Below are 22,095 nucleotides of genomic sequence, written 5' to 3'. Positions count from 1 at the left end.
CACAGGGGCGCGAGAGTGTGCCATATCTATAGCGAATTCTAGAAAACTCGGAAACAACCTATCAACAATTACTGACGAGAAACCGCTACACCATAATCACCCTCAGTCGTGCGAACGAGAAGCGACTTGTCAGAAAGACGTAAATACGGTATTTTATAAACCAGAGTTCGTCTTCCCGTTGTAACCGGTATGATCAGGCCACCACAGCCTCAGTACTGGGCCGCGGCTCAATCCCTTCAGTGTGTGTTGCTCTGTGAGGGTGTGAGGTGTTCACCCTAAGAATTTTTTTGTTTTTATGGAAACTTGAACGTTTTCTTCCATTCAGGTGATTAGTTTATTTAGATTTTTTCGTGTGTGTATGTGTGTAGTGTGTGTATTATTCTGGTAAGTGACGTTTCTAAATGAATGTGACTACAATTCGAAACGCTTAAGTGAAAAAACAATACCTTGATTATACTCATACAAAATACACATAATGACATGAATACTTTATGCTAAATCTATTTAATCTTCAGAATCAAACTTACACTTATAGCCTCACGAATAAAGTTCGGAAAATCACTTCACAAAAGTAAGCTCAACACAAATTCACACATTCAATTTAACCTCATACACAAGATGATCACATATTTTGTTTATCCATTATCGCCAACAATGATAGAAAGAGTTTGTTTATTGTAAGTGTAATTCAAATACAAAACTTTGGCCTGTTTACCTTCAACGCAAACTAAAAATTTGAAGAAAGAAAAAATCAACGCAATATAAGTCGAGAATTAGTTTTGCACTCCACAAAGACTAGGATACGAAGCTTCCATCATACAGCATTTGACTGGTATCATATCATCACTACAGTCACGTGGATATTTACGGTACAGTACACATACACTGGACGCCACATACACGTTACCACATACATACCTTACAGTGCGCACATGCTGCAGAACACATAACAGGCGCATGCATGTTACAGAACACATATGATACAAATGTTATAGCATACGCATAACACAGAACACACGGTTCAGCTCACATGTTACAGAACACACGATACAGCACACACGTGTTCCAGAACACACAGTACAGCACACATGTTACAAAACACATAATACAGCACACATGTTACAAAACACATGATACAGCACACATGTTACAGAAGGCACGTCACAGCACACACATTACAGAACACATATTACAAAACACACGATTCAACACGCACATGTTACAGAACACACACGTCACAGCAGACACGTTACAGAACACACACAGTACAGTAAACATGTTACAGAACGCACGATACAGCACACATGTCTCAGAACACACGCATTATAGAACACACGTCATAGCACACCCATATATTCCAGTACAGCACATACACACACATGTTACAGAACACACACACACACACACAGTACAGCACACATGTTACATAACACACGTTACAGAACACACATGTCACAACACACACGTTACATAACACATGTCACAGAACACACACACACGTTTCAGACTACACACGTCACAGTGCACACACGTCACAACACATACGTTACAGAACACATGTCACAACACGCACGATACAGAACACACATGTCACAACACACACGCTACAGAACACACGTCACAACACACACGCTACAGAACACACGTCACAGCACACACGTTACAGAACACGTACGATGTAGCACACACACGTTACTGTTATCTCTGTAAAGCGTGACAGTCATGAGTTACTGACCCGAGGAACACAGTCATCCCATACCTGTGCGTACGTCCTTCACACCTGCATATGCGTCCCACGGCCCCACACACGTGTATGAATGTCCCAAACTTGTACACAAATCACACACACACACACACACACCTGCAACACACCTGCATATATTGTACTCTCTCTCTCTCTCTCTCTGCCTTACGCTCACACGCACAAACTCTCCTAATGGATGACTGTTACGCTAGCCTACCCACACTTCTCACTTGTTAGTAGGAGAGACTGGCTGTGACCCATGACAGGTGTGTGCGTGTGTGTGTGGGTGTGTGTGAGGCTATGTGGCATAACTGTACCACAGCTCTGGTCGTGACAATCTCCAGTCATCATTTAATTCACCTGGGCTGACGTGGTTACCCTAAGGTAGATAAATACATATTTTATACTTGTGGTTGAACTATCCTCTTTGATATTATCTTATACGTAAACTAGATCATTTTTAACTTGATATTATAGATGAACTCATAAACCTTTGTTGTGCGTATGTAAGGTAAAACTAATCACATCAGTTCTCTTGTGAATAATTGTGATAGAAAGGTTGATCTACTCAAAACAAATTTCACTCACTCACTGGGTTGATTGAGTTATTTGATAGTATCGACTAGCTCAGGAGGAGTTGATTATATGATCTTCCGTTGGTTCTAGAAACAGGAATGTCGTCAGGTATCTCATTCTTGTCTTTAAATGGAAGTATATATTCACCCTAGTTCACGAACCACTAATTTTTTATTAAATACAACCAATATGAGCAGAATATATCAATTAGTCGTATTCGTCGTCGGAGATGCAACCACGCAAAAAGGAACATCATTTGCTTGGTCGGGATTCTTGACTTTGGTTACTATTACAGCAAATAAATATCATATTTAACAGCCTTGTTATCTCTGTGTTGTGGGTCCTTTCAGATATGTTGGTAGGAAGTCGATCAAGTCCCCGACGGATACTGACGGCAGCGACGGTCACTTCCTTGGTAGGTGCTGTGTTCACCCTCGTGCTGGTGCTGATGCCCTGGTCACCCTCCCTTACCCGTCACCCTCGCCACGCTTCACCCCCAAGCCTCGCCCCCGATACCCTCTCCAGAAACAGTAATGATATCGGGGGTGACAAAACGCGAGCTAAAATGGACTATATACCAGGCTGGCCTTATGGTCTGAAAATCAACGAACCTGATACATGTAAGGACCAGGATGTGTACATACTGAACACCATCACCTCCAACCCATCTCAAGTTTACCATCGGGAAATGATCCGAGACATGTGGGGGCGCGAGAGTATAGCCAAGCAGCTGAAACTAAGGACAGTGTTCATAGTAGGAGCTGTTCCCTCGGCAGTGACACAGAAACACCTCCAGGAAGAGAGTGACAAATATGGTGACATCATACAGTTCGATTTTCTGGAGACGAGGAAGAACTTGACTGTCAAGTCTCTGGCCGCTGTAAACTGGTTTAGGACCTTCTGCAGTAACGCTACTTGGGTGCTGAAGTGCGATGTTGACGCTTATGTCAACTTTTGGGCCTTACTGGACGTCTTAAAGCCAGTAGATGACACCAGAGATGCAGTGTGTGCTCGCTCCATGTCCAGGTCTGTGTGTCGGGAGGTGACGAAGGGCGGGTGTCTGCCACACTACGTGGTGGATCCCAAGGATTTCTCGCCTAATGTGTACCCGCCTTACTGCCAGGGTTACGCCTACATCCTGCATCAGAGACTGGCGGACCGCATGATTCAGATGGACCAGCTGAGAACCGGACCACCCTTCTGGCTGGAAGACGTATATGTCACAGGTCTTCTGCCTCGTGACCTTCATCCCAGATGGCTGGACATCAGGTAAAACAAGACTTTTACATCGTCACCTTCAGATTGTAAACACAGCCTCCTATAGTATCACGGCCTCCACTAATTAAAATCTATGTTGTATCTTTCTTAAATGTTCTTTAAATATGTTTGAATTAATTTTGAATACTCATTAGTCTCGAAACTCGGAAAACTGAGTAATTTAGAATTCTAGATAAGGTATCATTTACAACATAAATGTATATTGTCAACAGAATACATACAGTAAGACTACAACTTTCCATAGGCATTTTACATTTTGTGCGCTATCCATGCTAATCAAAATTCACACAACAATTGTGTTTTTCTTTCTCTTGTGTCTAAGTTACCTCCATCGCCATAAGTTCTTTTTTCCACAATTATCACAATTTTACCAGTTATCGCCTTCGTTCTCTCTCATCACCACCTGCAATGAAGATTCCTCACTGTTACCATCACTTTTCGTTTCGTCGTCGTGACCTCTCCTCCACTACCATCACCGCTACAGCCACCTGACAGTCTCTTCCCCTCCTTTATACAGGCGTCGCAGCCAAGTGGTCCCTATGTCGGTGCGACCAGAGTATCACGACGGCACCTTCCTCTTCATCCACGACCTAGAGGGTCAGATCGGCCAGGGCGCCACCAACTACGTCTGGCTGAAGACTCTGGAGCACTACAATGTTACGCTCTGATGCTCTCCTTGTTTCTTAAAAATGTCACTTCATGTACTTCTGTATAATTGTTACGCTTTCAGTAGACTGTACGGAGAAGTAATATAATGAATTATGGTATTTTTCATGGTTTATCATTGGTACTTTCATTACATCGATGTCTTCCAGTGTGTGTGAGACGGAAATAAACACAAAACAGTTTTATTTTATGCTAACATGCACACTGATCATTAAAAAAAAATCTAGAAATATTTGTTACGTTACGTCAGCATTAGTGTATGTAAACTGTTTCCACGTTTGGTTGACGATCATCATTTATCATCTGTAGTTGTCAAAGATTTTCTGTATTAAGAACAAATTCTAGTTTATCTTGATACTGAGGTATTTTTTTAATGATAAGTAAATCACTGTTAACCAAAACAAAGGAATGAAGCCTCCGCTTCCCATAGTGATACTTATAATGTTAAGCATTAAATTTACGTGTGAATTGTGCGTACCATTGAAATTGGAAAACACGATTGCTTGTCATAAAAGCCATATCATCTTGTTGTTTTGATTAGAGGCATTTCCTTAATGTATTGTTCCGTGTGTTAGTTATTGGGTTGGACTACTGAGACGGGAAGGAAAGTTTTAATGTCCCTGAATAATTTTCTTTGTGGATTCATAATATAAATTGGTTTATTTGAATTTTAAGATGAAATACTTGCACTATAGAGACGAGAGGTATTATGTTGAAAAGACGTGTGTTGGCCACAGCCACGTCGCTCTGTAGCAGGTTCGAGTTACGTTTGTTGCGCAAATCAATGTCGGCCTAGCTGTTGTTACAGTAAGTACTGTACACTCTTTTTTTAGTTGCTGTCACATGGGAGTTTAATTTACTTGCTTTAAATATTTTTTTTTAATTCACTGGACCTGGTGATCTGTGTGACGATAATGGGAATAAACTGCGTAATCCCTGGTTCTGACTAGTGTCCAGTTTCCACGCTGTTCAAAATCCTGTCGGAAAAAAAATATTCCATAATGTCGTCAACCCTAGTGAAATACCTCAATAAGGTTATTTACTTCTTACATTATGGGTCACTGGACTCGCTGTCATCATACACAGGAACAATGCCTTCTACTGTGTTTCTTGTTCATTTTTCATGATATCAGCACATTAAATTTATTATCTTTTAAACACATATAACCATGGAAAGCAGAAGTCAATAGTCTTAATGTTTTTGTCGAAATTAAATGAAACTATTTAGTTACATATCTGTTGTTTTCGTTTCAACTATAAAAAGTAACATTAGCTTTCATAATTTTACTTATTACATCCAATGAAATAAATAGTTTATCTTTGCCCGAAAGTAAAATTAAATTTATTCACTGGCAAACGATTTAGCCACATTGCCCATAATTGTCATTTATTACAAGTTGGCGTTTATGTACAAAAACTATTCACTGAGAACATAGGTGAAACATTACCCTTCATTTAATAGTGTGAATTATCAATAACATAACAGTACTAATCAAGCTGTACTTCTGCCTAGTTAATAAGATATAGAGCAGAAAGGTGCCCAACAGAAATTACACAGAATAAGGATATATAAACAAAAGCTGATGGATGACATAATTATTTCTTACATACAATACTATCACGAAGGGGGAGGCTGATCTTACATCCTCTTAATAAGAAGTATGTTGGCTGAGAATTGTAGTGAACTGGGTGGTACAGCAATGATAAGATTAGGGTTCGCTTTATACTTACATGGTCAGGTTACGTGTATACCTTTTTGCTGGTATTTGGCAGGTTTTAGCACCAGTAGGGCGTTGTTTATGTTAGATACGAGCCCCTGACATATAGTGGGAATTGATACATATTTGTTAGCAGGTAGCTGTCATCTTTCTAGTTTAATAGTTGTTGTTAATTACTAGCTTCCAATATCTGTGCATCGCATGAGTTGTCAGTTGCCAGGCCCTTGCATCCCTTAGGTCTCGTTAGTTGTCAGTTGCCAGGCCCTTGCATTCCTTAGGTCTCGCTAGTTGTCAGTTGCCAGGCCCTTGCATCCTTTAGGTCTCGCTAGTTGTCAGTTGCCAGGCCCTTGCATCCCTTAGGTCTCGTTAGTTGTCAGTTTCCATGTCCTTGTATCCCTTAGGTCTCGTTAGTTGTCAGTTGTCAGGCCCTTGCATCCCTTAGGTCTCGTTAGTTGTTCGTCAGAAGGACCGAAGATCCCTTCGGTCTTGTAAACACATGAGTCAGCAGGAGGCAGCATCCAGGTCCCTGAAGCAGTGGTGTGTGTGCCACAGCTTGCCAGGTTAGCTTAATGTAAGAGTCGTGATGCTGAGGTCGTCAACAGCAACTAAGTTTTCTAACCTGCTACCAAGGTCCACCTCGATCACCAGCTAGAAGAGTAGAAAGGTTCCTTGACGGTAATGTATATAATGCAAGGAAGACGACGACACTCATGCCTGGGATAACTTAATTGCTTTTGTCAATGACTTCCGTAGATTATTTAGTAACAAATAATGTACACAATGTAAACAAACACTGGCCCATGATTCATTCAAGTTATAAAAGTGATTTTACGAAATATTGTATATTTGTGCACCAATTATTTGCCCTTTTCTGAAGTCTATTTTAAGCTAAATATGAAAATATCTCCTTTCAGTATTTAAGAGTACCTGTATTTACCAAAATAGTTTGTAAATTAAAACTAATTTAGTCATTGTAGATCAATGTTAGATATTGTTGTAATTCTCTGCTGAGATACGAACAAAATAGCGTGCTTGGGAATCGGATTTGTAAGATTATATGAAATTAGGCTAGATTAATGTCTACTTGCTGTGGCATTGTTTTTGTCACTGTATACTGCGTGGGTGTGCTTGTGCGTGCTCGCTACTCTGCGTGTATTTGTTAGTGTGTACACATGTATACATATGCCTATGCATGTACTGTATACATATGTCCACATCGACAGTAATAAGTACAGGAAGGCCTTATAGTACCTGGTAAAACATCTCGCCGTCGTTCAAGGGAACATAGATGGTTTTATCCAGAGACAACCAGTTTTGGCTGTCGACGTTGCCGTACCTCCTCAGGTTCACGAAGGGTAGTTCGTCGTAGACTCCATCTGGGGATTTCTTACGGATGCTGAACGATAAGAAAGACGAAGGTATTGTAATCATTACCTGGGGACTCTCACCACACCACCACACTCAATTTAGAAAGTTTTTTTGTGGGGGGGGGGGGATTGGATTCAAGATTTTATGAACTGGATAGTTATTATTATTATTATTATTATTATTATTATTATTATTATTATTATTATTATAGACTAATATCTTAAGGATGACCTGTTATTAACAAAGAAAAGCATGGGAGGGTAACTAGCATATAAAAAGGGGAAATTAATATTCTCAAGACTAGCACATATAAAAAATGAGAGTATCGGAAGAGTGTAGATATATCTTTAAACTTTATTTGTTGAAGACAAGTGTACTGTGTGTACTCACCCAGAATACGCACTTAAAGATGTTAGTCGTTGAAACGTAGTACATGTATTATATAATAACATCAACAGTTAGTTCAAGAAATATTTAACTTACTAAAAGGCACTTGGTTAAAAAAAGTTACCTAATTTAACAGAAAACACAGTATCTAGTTCAATAAAAAAGATATTGAACCATATAGAGGACGATGGTTGAAGATGATGTTATGTAACCAACGAAAAGTTGTACCTGTTTCACCTGTGGACATTGAGTACCGTGTAGGAGTCTTTAAGGTTACAAGGTTCAGGGAGGCTCAATTCCACGTCCCTGTTCTTACCGTTTTATGATACCTGGTTAAATAAGTGTTAGTTCACCTGAGTGACACTGGGTAAGTGGAGGAGCCTCGCACCCAAAATCTAAGGTAGAGTTTCTTGGACGTTTTGGCAGCCGCTGACAGGATCGGTGATTCTATGGTCATGATACCTTTGGAAAAGAGTGAGGAAATTATTTAGTAACATTGTGGAAATTAAAACGCATATTAAAAGAAGCAGTAGATATTTTCTGTAGGTGGACGTGATATTTAAGGTAAATAACTTTATATAAAGTACTGTACTCAGAAACACATTACTAGGTTACCCAGAGTGTTTGAGCAGCCAGAGGCTATTCCTTACATTCAACAATACTAACAAGTTTCTGTTGGTAGAAACGTTTTATAAATTGTCTAACAAATTCTTTGGAAAATTTGTGTTTTTGTTTGTTTTTTATTTTTGTCTGTACTCATTCTTGTGTTTCCTTCAATCAAGTAATCAGTAATTACACGATCTTAGATTTAGAGAGCAACTAAATCCTTGACAAAACCTACTGTAGGCCATATATAATATGATGTCTGCTGTTCGCTGGAGCTTCCCTTCCCTCCATAACCATCGTTTATTATTCTCCCATCTGTGATTCAACAATATCTGTACTGGTCAATATTTTCAAGACGGTTCATACCATTACTCCACCTTGGAGATTCATGATGTTCTTATTTATTCCTATTTAAGATGAGTCCCAGTAGGTGTATGTGTGGTAGAAGAACAGTTTTCTCACCTGAAAGAATGTGTTGACGTGACGCGACGAGAATCATGTCACCACTGGGTGGCTTGGGTACCTTGAGCGCTGGGTCGATGTGAGACTGGTTCTTCAGCTCCCACATCCCTCCCTGCATCTGGCCCAGCGACCAACCTGGCCAACACCGAGGAAGAAGTTAATTATTGATGGTCAGTGTTCGTGTTATTTATTTTGAGGCTCGGGAATCAGGGTCTTATAATATATTATTGGAATTGGTTGAGGTGTTTATCAAAAGAGAATAGTGGAATTCTAACTGCAGAAAGTAGTGTATGGTTGACGTCTTTCAACAAACTCCTTTAGGTTCAACATTCATGAAATAACTCACCATACTTATCTGAGTGAATATTAGAAATGCGACTAGAAGTTCAAAAAATTAACTGAAAAAATTAATATTGATTATCCATATATATGTATACTACTGATACAGACAGAATTCATGGAGTAAAAGTGTTCAGAACATACACATATTGCGAACCATTTTATAATTATACTTAACTCACCCAGTAAACCGTTCTCGAAGTTCATGGTTGTAACGTTACTGTGGATGGCCTTGGCACCGTTCACCACCAACTTGTTCACCGCCACCGAGTTGTTACGGTCACCTCCCAGGGAAGCCTCTGTGAGGGGAGGACGAGGAGCACATGGAGTTCACTAGCAGATAGTGCACATTTACACAAACTCGTCAGTCTCTTTAATCCCTACAAGGAAAATATAAATGGGAATATGTACGAAGCTTAATGTTCATGCCATCTTCATGAACTTTCCTCTCAAGATTATGAAAAAGTATGGCGAAGTGTCAAACTCACTTTCTCTCTCCGCATAAGCTGAAACAAACCCACAAATAAGAGCCTAAAAGTAAGTGTCGCTCACCAGCATTATATACTGTACTCGATTCTTATTCTGTACAAACGTCATCCAAGTCAACATTGGTTAAACATGTACATAAGTTGAGCAGGTAGCCTATATAGTTATACAGTACAAAGAATGGTAACTAATTAGTCGATTAAACCAAGGATAGCCCAAGAAAGACTTATTATATCGCTCCATCTGGCTGCCTAATCATCCCTCCACCTTCTTATCTATCTTCTTGTCTATCTATGAAATCCCTGCCATTCCACACAGTCATCAGTGACTTGCAGAAGATCAGTAGAGAAACTCACCAACTAAGAGGCTGAAGCGCTGACCGACGATGGCGCTGGCGGTGCCTGTGTATAAGAGCCACATCTGGTTGTCCTGGTTACCAAAGCCGTCCAGGTTTAGCACAGGTGTCTCCCCCAAATCACTGAAGGAAGACGGTATCTGTGTCATCTGTTTACTCACTGGCTATCTGGTTACATGTAGTTTAACATTCGCGTATCTTCCTAACATTCATTATTTTGTTTAATGTGTGACCACGTGTTAAGTTACTTTTTTTCAAGTCAACAAGTCAATAAAACGCCAATCTTTTGTAAAATAAATTCCATTAAAACTGAGCGGCTAACTTAGAGGTGAAAACTTAAGGTTTATAAGATTTCGTCTGCTTTTACCTGTTATTGTTAAAATGCTAAAAAGGTTTAATCTCCCGCGCGTTTTAGCCGTAGTTCAAACATTTCCGTATCATTATCTGAGGTCATAAAATCTATTGTGTTGAACTGATGAAAGTTCTAAGTAATGAGCATCCAGGTAGCAAGGTGTAAATTTAAATATTTCATCCAATTTAAATTTCACTTTTTTTCTTTAACACAAGATTATTTCAAGTGAGGATACTTTCTTTCTTGTTCGTTTAATACGGTTCTCTATTTTTCATAATGCTGTATATTTATTGGCGCATTTTTTTCCGAAAATAGGAGAAATGTAACACTAAGAAATTTTGTCTATTGCTCTTATAACTCCAACTAACTCATATATTGACTTAATATCAATCATTCTTCAAGTTTGTTAATACCTGTTGTTAGTTATGTCCAATAAGCCATAATACGCTAAATCTATCCACTTCTTACCTGAAACTGAATCGACGTCGTATCTTAAGTTGTGCAGGGAAGTTTACACTGCCGTCCATCCAGAAGATGACAGACACCGAGATCTGTGAGTCCGTAGCCTCCATCAGCGGACCCGTGCCTACCACCGAGCCTGTAGAAGCCCCCTTTATAGTGATTAAGCTCACCATTTATTAGATAAAAGGTTAGTTTGTCAAGTTATTTCAGTAAAATAAATGGTTAGCCTTATACGATGGGCAAAAGCTACAAGTCAGCTCCACCGAATGTTTCCCCGTCTCATAGGCCTCTAGACATCATAAGGTTTCACTAATATTTCTTACATTTTATCAGTAACCCCTGAGCAAATTCTACAAGCACCTTCTCAGTTCTGAGGAGTTCTTACTACAAGAAAGTTTATTCACTACAATCTTTTACTCTCCCCTGACTTTAGTTGCCTAACTTCAGTCGGCTAGGACCCCTTCCCTTAGGTGGAAGTGTATAATTTTCCCCCTGCCTTCAAGGTAGTTTACGTGACTTCCTCGAGTGGTGAAAATGGTTGTCTGTGAAATTTAACCCAATTTTCTTCTATTTTTTTTCGACATTGATAATTAATTGCTTATCAAATTCTCTTATAAAATAGCATAATTTCTGGCTTTCTAAATTGTCTCGCTTAACCCAAAGAAGATTGGGGCCCTGAGTCTGTAGAAATGAGGCAGTTAACTAGCAAACAAAGTGTTATTTCACATGTATCCAGATCCCTCCACCCGGAATTTATATACAATATCTAGAAAATCCCAAAACCTGGAAACTGATATTTACCGCGTACCTGCACCCAGCTTCCCTTACACCCAACAGTGATGTACGAAGGGATGAGAGTATATTTTTACTCTAAAACGAAATAATTCATAAATTTAAAAATTAATGTTGTACGTGACTGACTTACCAGACTGCACGTTATCCTGGAACACTTGGAGCACCCAGGGTCCTTCTGGCGGTGCTCCGACCCGAGTGTTCTCAAACTGGACTCTCCTGAAGCTGGCGCTGTTCATGTTGATCAGCGCCCACTCGTCCATCCCGTCCTGAAAGTCATACACCAAGGGCCCTGCTGGGGCCTGGGTTGTCGGGGCAGTCGTTGGGGGTGCGGTCGGAGGATTCGTCGGAGCTACAGTCGGGGCTTCAGTCGGAGCTTCAGTCGGGGCAACAGTCGGGGCAACAGTCGGGGCTTCAGTCGGAGCTTCAGTCGGAGTTTCAGTCGGGGCTTCAGTCGGAGCTACAGTTGGGGCAACAGTCGGAGCTTCAGTCGGAGCTACAGTCGGGGCTTCAGTTGGGGCTTCAGTCGGAGTTTCAGTCGGAGCTACAGTTGGGGCAACAGTCGGGGCTTCAGTCGGGCTTCAGTCGGAGCTACAGTTGGGGCAACAGTCGGGGCTTCAGTCGGGGCTTCAGTCGGAACTTCGTCAGTCGGAGCTACAGTTGGGGCAACAGTCGGGGCTTCAGGGGCTTCAGTCGGAGCTACAGTCGACAACAGCTTCAGGGGGTCAGGAACTTCAGTCGGGGCTTCAGTCGGGGCTACAGTCGGGGCTTCAGTCGGGGCCTCAGTCGGAACTTCAGTCGGCTTCAGTCGGGGCTTCAGTTGGGGCTTCAGTCGGAGCTACAGTCGGAGCTACAGTTGGGGCAACAGTCGGCTTCAGTCGGGCTACAGTCAGCTTCAGTTGGGGCTTCAGTCGGAGCTACAGTCGGAGCTACAGTTAGCAACAGTCGGGGCTTCAGTCGGAGCTACAGTCGGAGCTACAGTTGGGGCAACAGTCGGGGCTTCAGTCGGAGCTACAGTCGGAGCTACAGTTGGGGCAACAGTCGGGGCTTCAGTCGGATCACCATATGGCACGAAAGTGACGGTATCAATAGCGCAGCCATACATAGGTTCTCCATTGCCAGCCTTCTTCCCGTTATAACAGAAGATCTCCATCTGTCAACAAACAAAAGAAATGTTAAGAAAGATTGGCTGTCTTAGCTGTGTTTATTGCTAGACTAGTTGTTGTTTCTGACGGCCGGCGGCGCCCTTCTAACACGAAAAAAATTCTTCCGGTAGGTCAGTCAAGAAAAAGGACATTTAATTTACTCGTGATGGTAACAAAGCAAAATAAACTTCCAATACAAGTTCTAATTTTTCTCTGCCTATCGCCAGATTTGTTTTGGACTGAGAAAGCGTCTCTTGTTGGTTTGGGTTATCTACTTACCAACAAGAAACGTCATTCGATATCAAGTGCCCTGTGATTTATATACAGGCATTAGAATAATACTAGTATAGGTATTTGCAAGTATTCATTCTGGTTACCACACATGAAGTAAAAATTAATACAGACAATGACTTAATGAAGCCTAACGTGTATATACCCGTCAATGAATCTCCATTTGAAATATCTCTTACTTTGAGTTTACGATTTTCCCTCGCTTATCTTCGCAATACATAATTAACGTACACATGGGCTGCTGCCATGATAAATGTACTACAAACTGTTATCTGTTTCAATCAATGATGAGTAGTGAGTAGATGAAGCAGTATCAACACACGGAACCATCAACAATTATGATACATGCACAGCCTTAATTAAACTCTGAGCATTAAGTCTTGCCTGGAAGACAATAAAGCTAGATGCATAATAAATTGAATAAAACCCTGTCGTATATATGATTATAATTTTCAAACTTAAAGTATATTGATCTAAAGATCGACGAATGTGCGTGTACCCCGACCCAGGGGTACACGCACATTCGTCGATCTTTAGATCAATTTGTCAAACCCCCGCGGCCCCGTGTGTCGACTGCACTGAGATGAGGTGAGGTGATCAGGTTCCTCGTGAAACACCTTCATGTGTAGTGCAGGCGGTTGCGCGCACCACCTGGGGTATACATTACCGACCCGGGGTACACGTTAATATAGATTGCTGTAAAGTTAATGACAAAAATAACAAGAAGCGGATATTGTGTATTCAGTACTTACTCTTATTCTTTCGGTCTGGGATTCGATGTCCTTGGCCACAACGAACCATTCGTAAGAGTCTGGCTTGGAGTATGACTGAAGTTTGAGGAACACTGACGAATCAGGGTCGCCCTCCTTATACAGGTCGACTTTCAAGTCGTTGGATCCGGTCCACTCTGAACGTATGTAGAATTTCATGGTGAACGTCCCTCCATTGGGTACAGAGAACCAGGGAGAATACATTTCGTCGCTGTTTGCATTAACATCTAGAATAGCAAATCCATCAGTCGTCGAGCCAGCTGGTAGAGTGGTGTCGAGGGCGCTCCTTGAAGACCAGCGCCACGACCCGCGACTGGAATTCCAAATTTCCAGGTTATTCGAGAAGTCGTAGTAGTAGGTGTGCGCCCATGACTCTGGGAAGAGAAGAGCCATTAGCAGGAGCGGCAGGAGGACGGTGGTAGCGTTGCGATGCATGGTTGCGCTGTGAGCCAGAGAGCCATCCGCTCCACCTTTTATATGCCAGGTCTTATCACCTCCCGACCCTCACAGACTTACAAGGAATGACTACATCACCATTAACATGTAATATCTTCACAGACTCGAATTTTAAGGAAATGGAATTTGGAACTGGATACGTAGCCTTGAGGAAAAGCATTTATTTCAGTCCAATTTTGGATTAAAAAGTAATTATGTATGATATGTGACATATGAGTCTTTCTGCGGTATAAAGAAGTCACAGGTCGCCTCTTAACCCTTCTCTTCATCCATCAACTTCGTTTAAACCTGCCATTCTGACTTCACTTCCCAACCAGCAATACGTTAAGGTTCTGGTGTGGCGCTGTGCTGTCAACAGCAACCAAGATGAACAAGAAGCATTATGCCTATGGGAGGGTCTGTGTTACACATGATGTATACAGTTCCACACTATAATAAGATATCCACAGTTAGTTAACATGATATATTTTATTTACATGTAAATTATCATTCGTAACAATGTGCAGTATATTACTACAAACAATGTACACACACACACACACACTGCTACTACTACTTTGTTGTCACTCGGAATCGAGTATGACGATCATCCAGCTATGAGACAATGATTTGAGTTATTAGGGATGTCACCTTCCTTGGTGAGCTTTGAAGTGACTAGAAATGCCGATACGGGACCGGCAAGGTCGTCCACAGAAGTTGCACGTGTGGGGGCCTACATCTAGTGCGGGAAGGGCGGCGGCAGCGTCTTTCCGGCGTTGGCGCTTGTCCGCCTCGATATGCAGTCGGGCTAAGTCGAAAGTATTGACCCCTTCTCGTATGGTATTCCTCCAAGCGTTACGGTGTGGAGTAATCGTTTCCCAGGTATGGGGGTCGATTTAACACTTTTTCAGGTTTGTCTTAAGACTATCCTTATACTTTTTTCAGTTGCCCGCCAGCGTTACGTTTATTATTCGTTAGGTGACTGTAAAGTAGCTGCTTTGGAATTCTACTGTTCTCCTTGCAGGTAACATGGCCAGTACAACGTAGTTGTTCATGGATAATGATAGCCTCGATGCTCCTACAATTGGCGTCAGCAAGAATACTGGAATATGTTCTCTTGTCTTCCCAGCGAACTCGGAGGATGGAACGTAGACTACGTTGATGAAAGTTTTCAAGTGCCTTGAGGTGCCTCCTCTATGTGACCCATGTCTCACTGCCATATAGCAAGGTGGGGAGGACCACTGCTCGATATACGTTCAATTTTGTAGATAATTTCAGCTCACTACAGTTGAAGACACAGGTATGGAGTCTGCACATCTGATCCGATGTTGAATCTCTTCATCGATGTATGCGGTGGTGGACAGGTGGGAGCCGAAATACTGAAAGTGGGTAACATTAGAGAGAGTAGTACCGTTAAGCTGGATGGATGGTGGAGGTGTGGCTGAACCAGGGGAGGCTGAAAGAGAATCTGAGTCTTACGTACATTCACCTCAAGGCCGAGGTGTGCATACGCATCTGCATAGGTATTCAGGATCTCCTGTAGGTTACGTTCAGTGTGAGCGACAAGAGTGAGGTCGTCTGCTCAGTGAAGTTCAGTAATGGAAGCTGACGACATCTTTGTTCCCTCCTGGAGTCTTCTTGTGTTGAAAAGACCCTTCATTCGGTACTCGATGTCCATCCCACCGGCTAAATTGGCACTGGCACAATTAAGGAAGATAGCCAAGAAAATGGCAAAGAGAGTTGGTGCCAGTACACACCCTTGTTTAACCCCCGTTTGGGTGGGGAAGAACTCAGACTGGGTGCCATTGTGCAGGACACAATGGCGATGAATTTTGGTGGGCAGCCAAAACAGCTGAGGGTCCGCCAGAGGGCTTCCTTGTTGTCTGAGTCGAAGGCCTTAGTAAAGTCAATGAAGGCCATGTACAAGTCAGTGGTGTCACGTGATGGTCCAAAGCCACATTGAGATTCTGGGTGAAAGTTTTCCGCTTCAGGAAGAAATCTGTTGAGGAGGACTCGGGCGATAATCTTGCCAGCTATGGACAACAGCAAGATCCCCATTTAGTTGCCACAGTCTGACCGGTCTTCCTTGTTCTTAAAAATATTATCGATGGAGGCGTCTTAAAGAGCTTGGGGGATTTCCTTCCTTTCCCATATATTCTCCAGGAGAGAGTGGAGATGGCTGGTAAGCAGAGGTCCTCCTGCTTTATACACCTCGGCTGGGATTCCATCAGGCGCTGAGGCTTTGTTATTTTTTTTTTTTTTATGGCAGTAGCTACCTCATTCAGAGATGGAGGATAGCTGAGGTGGGTCCGTTCTGGATGCTGAGGGACCTGCTGGGTAGTCAGGACATCCACATTGGTGTTTCGATTGAGCAGCGAATGGTAGTGCTCTTTCCAGTGCTGAAGGATTTTAAATAAGAGGTTACTGTCGGATGAGTGGAGGGGGGCTGTGCCATGCGTGATTGGCCCATAAAATGTTTTAGTGGACTTGAAAAATTCGCACATCTTGTGTTGATCTTCAAGTTTTTGCATTTTACTTTCTTTATTTTTAAACCAGTCGTTCTTTAGATTGCGAAGTTCGCGCTGGGCCGCCGCTTTCTTCTTGCAGGAGGTATCAGCTTTGGTTCGAGACTGAGGGTTGTTCTGCCAGTCAGTTAAGGCAGGTTTTTGTCGAGAATACCCCATTCAGACCTGGGATTTTGGTTGTTTGTTGTCGGGTTGCTTATCAGCCCATATTCGAGCTGCTCTCTGAAAGCATGTGCTACCGCTGGATCCTCCAGACTCTTAGTGTTAAAACCTCTTCTGGAGGCTTAATGCCTTCGCCATTTTGGGGCTCTGATGAGCCGATGATCAGTGTTGTAGGGGTCTGAGCCACAATTGTGCTCGGGTGATGAAGACATCTCGGCGATCTCTTTCTCTGACAGTAATGTAGTCAATGAGATGCCAGTCCTTGGATCGTGGGTGTTGCCACAAACCCTTGAGCTTGTCGGCCTGCCTAAACAAGGTATTGGTGATAGTGAGGTTGTGTGCAGCACACTTCCTGAGGAGAAGTAGGCCATTGGGATTACACTTGCCCAGTCCATTTCTCCCTATGGTTCCCTGTCAAATGTCAGCATCTCTGCCAACTCTGGCACTGAAGTCACCAAGGAGCACAACCTTATCTTCTCTGGGGATAAAGGTTAGCACTCTGTCAAGGTCGGCGTAAAAGGCTCTTTGATGGCATCCTCTGCCTCCAGTGTTTTTGGGGCGTATACACTGGTGAAGAAGGCATAACGTGAATGTTTCAGTGGGACTCAGAGCGTCATGAGATGCTCGTTGATCCCAACTGGCATTTCAGTTAGCCTATGTAGGATGCATTGGCGGATGGCAAAGCCAACTCAATAAATGCAGTTTCTCTCCGCAGCAGTCTTACCCTTCCAAAAGAAGGTACAGCCAGACTCCCTTTCTGTGAGTTGACCCTCGTCTGGGAACTGGGACTCACTAATGGCTGCCATGTCGATGTTATACATAGACAGCTCTTTTGCCACAAGGGCAGTTTTCTCTCTGGACACTCATTTGTGCCATTATACAGAAAGGTCCTGACATTCCAAGCAGCGACCATAAGAGGTTGTATAGCTTGTTTTTTGTTTTGATCTGTGATTATGATTGTGTTTTCTATCGCATAAGGATGACCTTACTGGGTGCGGTTGCCCAATCAGGTTGGTTCATTAAGCAGGCTATGTTTAGGGTACCTTTTCTAGCCCCCTCCCCATGTGGGGTGACCAGAGTGGGTCCTCGAGAGGAATGCTCAGTTACACAGACAGGACCGGATTGCACTGCTGCCTAGATCCTAGTGCATAATCGACCATGCCGTCCATGTGCAGCGTTGTGACTAGAGACTCCAGGCAGTCATCTCTGCCTGTCCCCATCGCCATAGGACTTTGGGGGGTATAGGGGTTTTGACGATGGTGAGACGAATGGTGAGCTGGATGATGGCTGCGCATGAGTTAATTTATGTGGTGAAGCAGGAGTGCAGGCTGCAACCACGCATCTTGGCTCTCCATTTTCCTGATCCATTGTTGCAAGTGTTTCAACGACTAGGGAGAAGGAGATTTGCAATGAACTGCCGATAGCCCTGTTTTTTGGGGTTTTGCCTTATTAGCCTGTCCATCATTGCCTTCATCCGTCGGTGTAGTCGTTGGGTTGCCATGCTGGTCACCTCTTCTGCCTATACCGTCGTTGGGGTCTTGTTGAAGCGGGGCTCCACTGCAGAATTTTCGTTTGGAGTTTACTCCCGTAGCCTTATACCTCCCAAGGTTAATTCGCAAGTCAGCGGGGCAATGGTTGGTAGGCGCCAGGACGTGTCCACATGCCAGTGGGCCTATGTGCTGTCCCTCTGGGGTCCACTGTTACTACGAGATCCCCTGCTGGCCTAGCCTGGGTCCACAAGGCACCCAGTTACCGTGTGTTGCCACGAGGAGGCACAGCAGGAGTTTTGATGCGTGAAGAGGCTGTGTACTGGCAAGGAAAGACTTATGCAAGTTGCTTCCCTGTTTGCCACGAAGGCTAGCCAGCGGCGGCAGCTGAAAGCGAGAGGGAGCAAGTAGTGCTTGTACCTTAACACTAACATCATGCTGCCACACTAGACGCATTACACCACTCTGTGCGACACACACACACACACACACACACACACACACACACACTAGAGTTCACCGAGGACAGACATGTGAGTCAGTGGGACCATGTAATATCCACCACCCCCTGAGAAGCTAAACCCCTTCGTCCTGAAGAGGGTTTTCCCCTCTTCAGGGATCGTGGGGATAAATTAGGTTGTCCGCTTGCCGAGTGGTGGCCTCGTGGTTACCTTCGGTGACTGAGGACAAACATACAACTACGGGACGTGTAAGTCATCAATGACGTCCCCGTTCAGGTGAACGTCAGATTTGATGACAGCACGGTGTGGGAAGTTACCTCCCACGCCGAGATACAGCACATGGAGAAGAAGGAAATACACACGAGTATACAGTATATATGCTGTATGTGTGTGTTTGTTTTAATCTCTTCAAAAAGAAAGACACTATAATTAAATGTTATGATGAAAACTAAAATTACGAAAATTAATATTTCTTTTCAGTTCAGTACTACTAGCCGGTGCCGACTCTACTTTTTCTCAGATTACACTAATGTTGTACCTTACATGATAAGAGTATAATAAATTAATGTAGACAAATCCTACTCAATTTGTTGACGGGTTCAAGATTAAGTTAATCTTACATTAATCCCCACAAACGTTACATAATATACTAAGGCCCTGTGTAATTTAATAATATTATATGATATTGAAAAAGTGACGCTATTCTATACATAAAGTAGGTCGTACTTTTTTCTATAGTTTGTCAAAGAATATATAGATTGGTTACAATGCCTTTGTTGGGCTAATGTGCTGTCCTTAGCCAATTAGATTTACTTCTCATTATTGTTTGTATGTCTGTACTGTCTATGTATTGTATATTGTTTGTATGTCGGCACAACAAACAAGTAGATACTGTCCTTTCAAACGTTCGACCCTGATGATACTAGTCAAAGGACACAAGATGCAAATTAATAGAATTATTCCCGATAAACTCTGGTGTATTGGCCGCTCCCTTTGTATTTAAACAAATGCTTAACTGAGATTATATCTTTCTCGTTTATCGTCCACATGTGTCTAGCCTTGGGGTAAATCTTCTAATTTCCTGATTTCTTACGTGAAGCCACGCACTTTTTATATGTTTCTGGCTGTCGTTGCCAGGCGGGGCTCTACCAGCAGTGGTCACAACCCGAGCTGTATGAGAAGGTACAACACTTCTTTCTTCTTTATTCATCGCCATATATGTCAGAAAAACTATTGATTTTGTAAGTAATTATGTGGTCGTCCCTTCGTGGATGATTTTTTTTTATTATGATCTTCCGCGAAAATTTCACCTCGTTGGGCTTTTTATGCAGTACAGAATATATCCTGCTGACCTTCTCGAATGGTTTATTATTTACCAGATATTAATAATATGAAATATGATAGACTAACTTCAGTTACAAAACTTATGTATCTATATTTTGACGCAGATATACCTGATTTAGTGTACTGTAATCCAGTGGGAATGTGGTGCCTGGTACAAGATAGCCAGGGAAGATAACTGTTACCGACCCACAAGGAGCGTAAATCCTACCATCTAGAGGGCTTTAGTGAGGTATATTTTAGTCTTTAGATAACCGAACTAGATAATCATCGCAAATCTGTTGACCATAAAAAAATAGCTTTATATAATCGACGATGAAGTTGCAACTAACCTAAATGATAAAACTAGAGAGACACAAAACTATGGTTACAAGTCACCTTTGACCTCACAAGTCTGTGTTTACATTCACTTCAATGAACTATAATTAATCATCGTCTCTATACCCTTTAGGAGACGTCACCATAGCAACGACACTCTGGTTAATGAGTCTACCTGCTGTATAAATATCGTACTAGTTGAGTTACCTACCTCGCTTTGGTGAGTGGAAGGGACAGGAGAGAGTGTATGATCATCCCTGGGCCACCCGCACCTCCCTTCAAAATTTCATCTCAATCTTCAAAACTGTGGAAATGCCTAAGAACACACACACACACACACACACACACACACACACACACACACTACATCCTTGACCACCGAAGGGTCAAGACGTACCTGGCGCTCCTCTCGGAGCAGCCAGGTCAACTGTTATGTTGGCCCATACCAACTCCCTCCCCTGAACCCTCCTCCCCACCGGAATATCACCAAGTTCACGCCAGAAGTTACTATTTCATTTAGGAAAGAAATGGAACCAGTGTTAAACAGAGGTGAACAGTGGTGAACAGTGCTTAAGTTAGTGAGAACAACTCAACAGTAACAGTGGTACCCAAGTTGACCTTTCACACAGTGAGGTCCCAGGTACCCAGTGATAACGGCCCGTGAGACCCAACTACCAGCGATGTGTTAATCCGTCTACGATAGGAAGGCCTGGAACCACACCTCACTCATATAACACCATCTGTGAGGGAATTACTACACCACGTGAGGCCCCTCATAACACCATATGTGAAGGAGTTACTACACCACGTGAGGCCCCTCATAACACCATCTGTGAGGGAATTACTACACCACGTGAGGCCCCTCATAACACCACTACACCACGTGAGGCCCTCATAACACCATCTGTGAGGGACACGTGAGGCCCCTCACCATCTGTGAGGGAATTACTACACCACGTGAGGCCCCTCATAACACCATCTGTGAGGGAATTACTACACCACGAGGCCCCCTCATAACACCATCTGTGAGGAATTACTACACCACGTGAGGCCCCTCATAACACCATCTGTGAGGGAATTACTACACCACGTGAGGCCCTCATAACACCATCTGTGAGGGAATTACTACACCACGTGAGGCCCCTCATAACACCATCTGTGAGGGAACTACTACACCACGTGAGGTCCCTCTAACACCATCTGGGAGGGAGTTACTACACTACGTTTTTGCTGTTCAACACCTACATTAATCTGTATGTTCACTGTATGTTCCTTTACCTTTCTCTAATGAAGGCTTTTGTTAAACCACCAATGTATGTAATAAGTCATTTATGCCCAATGTATATTTTCAGCCTTCGGGCTGCAGAACTTTTTCAATAAACCGTTAATTATTATTATTATTATTATTATTATTATTATTATTATTACTACATCCTTGACCACCGAAGGGTCAAGACGTACCTGGCGCTCCTCTCGGAGCAGCCAGGTCAACTGTTAAGTTGGCCCATACCAACTCCCTCCCCTGAACCCTCCTCCCCACCGGAATATCAACAAGTTCACGCCAGAAGT

The 22,095-nt window shown here is 42.8% G+C and overlaps 3 protein-coding genes across 5 annotated transcripts; 1 reads left to right on the top strand and 2 right to left on the bottom strand.

Annotated features, from left to right (window-relative positions):
• The first annotated feature begins 229 nt into the window (after positions 1-229).
• LOC121876130 (beta-1,3-galactosyltransferase 5-like) lies at positions 230-4,370 on the top strand. The gene is made up of 3 exons (XM_042381105.1): positions 230-325; positions 2,671-3,589; positions 4,116-4,370. The coding sequence occupies exons 2-3, from the start codon at positions 2,673-2,675 to the stop codon at positions 4,264-4,266; spliced, it is 1,068 nt and encodes a 355-aa protein (XP_042237039.1). The 5' UTR covers positions 230-325; positions 2,671-2,672; the 3' UTR covers positions 4,267-4,370.
• A 1,475-nt stretch (positions 4,371-5,845) lies between these two features.
• Positions 5,846-12,234, bottom strand: LOC121876210. Its single transcript, XM_042381231.1, has 8 exons — positions 11,725-12,234; positions 10,806-10,935; positions 9,987-10,108; positions 9,327-9,443; positions 8,806-8,940; positions 8,091-8,199; positions 7,234-7,378; positions 5,846-6,630 (listed from the first exon to the last, which is right to left on the bottom strand). The coding sequence occupies exons 1-8, from the start codon at positions 11,852-11,854 to the stop codon at positions 6,544-6,546; spliced, it is 975 nt and encodes a 324-aa protein (XP_042237165.1). The 5' UTR covers positions 11,855-12,234; the 3' UTR covers positions 5,846-6,543.
• LOC121876277 lies at positions 11,938-14,248 on the bottom strand. Of its 3 annotated transcripts, XM_042381428.1 has the most exons (4): positions 13,780-14,248; positions 12,544-12,744; positions 12,319-12,372; positions 11,938-12,225 (listed from the first exon to the last, which is right to left on the bottom strand). In XM_042381428.1, exons 1-4 carry the CDS (start codon positions 14,230-14,232, stop codon positions 12,136-12,138), a joined length of 798 nt encoding a protein of 265 aa, XP_042237362.1. In that variant the 5' UTR covers positions 14,233-14,248; the 3' UTR covers positions 11,938-12,135. The 3 variants fall into 3 exon arrangements, with proteins under 3 accessions (XP_042237362.1, XP_042237288.1, XP_042237437.1); XM_042381354.1 differs by lacking the exon at positions 12,319-12,372 and having other exon boundaries at positions 11,938-12,275; positions 12,537-12,744; XM_042381503.1 differs by lacking the exon at positions 12,319-12,372 and having other exon boundaries at positions 11,938-12,275; positions 12,585-12,744.
• Positions 14,249-22,095: the final 7,847 nt, after the last annotated feature.

Source organism: Homarus americanus, unplaced genomic scaffold, assembly GCF_018991925.1.
Source record: "Homarus americanus isolate GMGI-L3 unplaced genomic scaffold, GMGI_Hamer_2.0 scaffold51859, whole genome shotgun sequence".
Classification (NCBI taxonomy): Eukaryota; Metazoa; Arthropoda; class Malacostraca; order Decapoda; family Nephropidae; genus Homarus; species Homarus americanus.
This window is presented reverse-complemented; position numbering and strand designations above follow the sequence as displayed.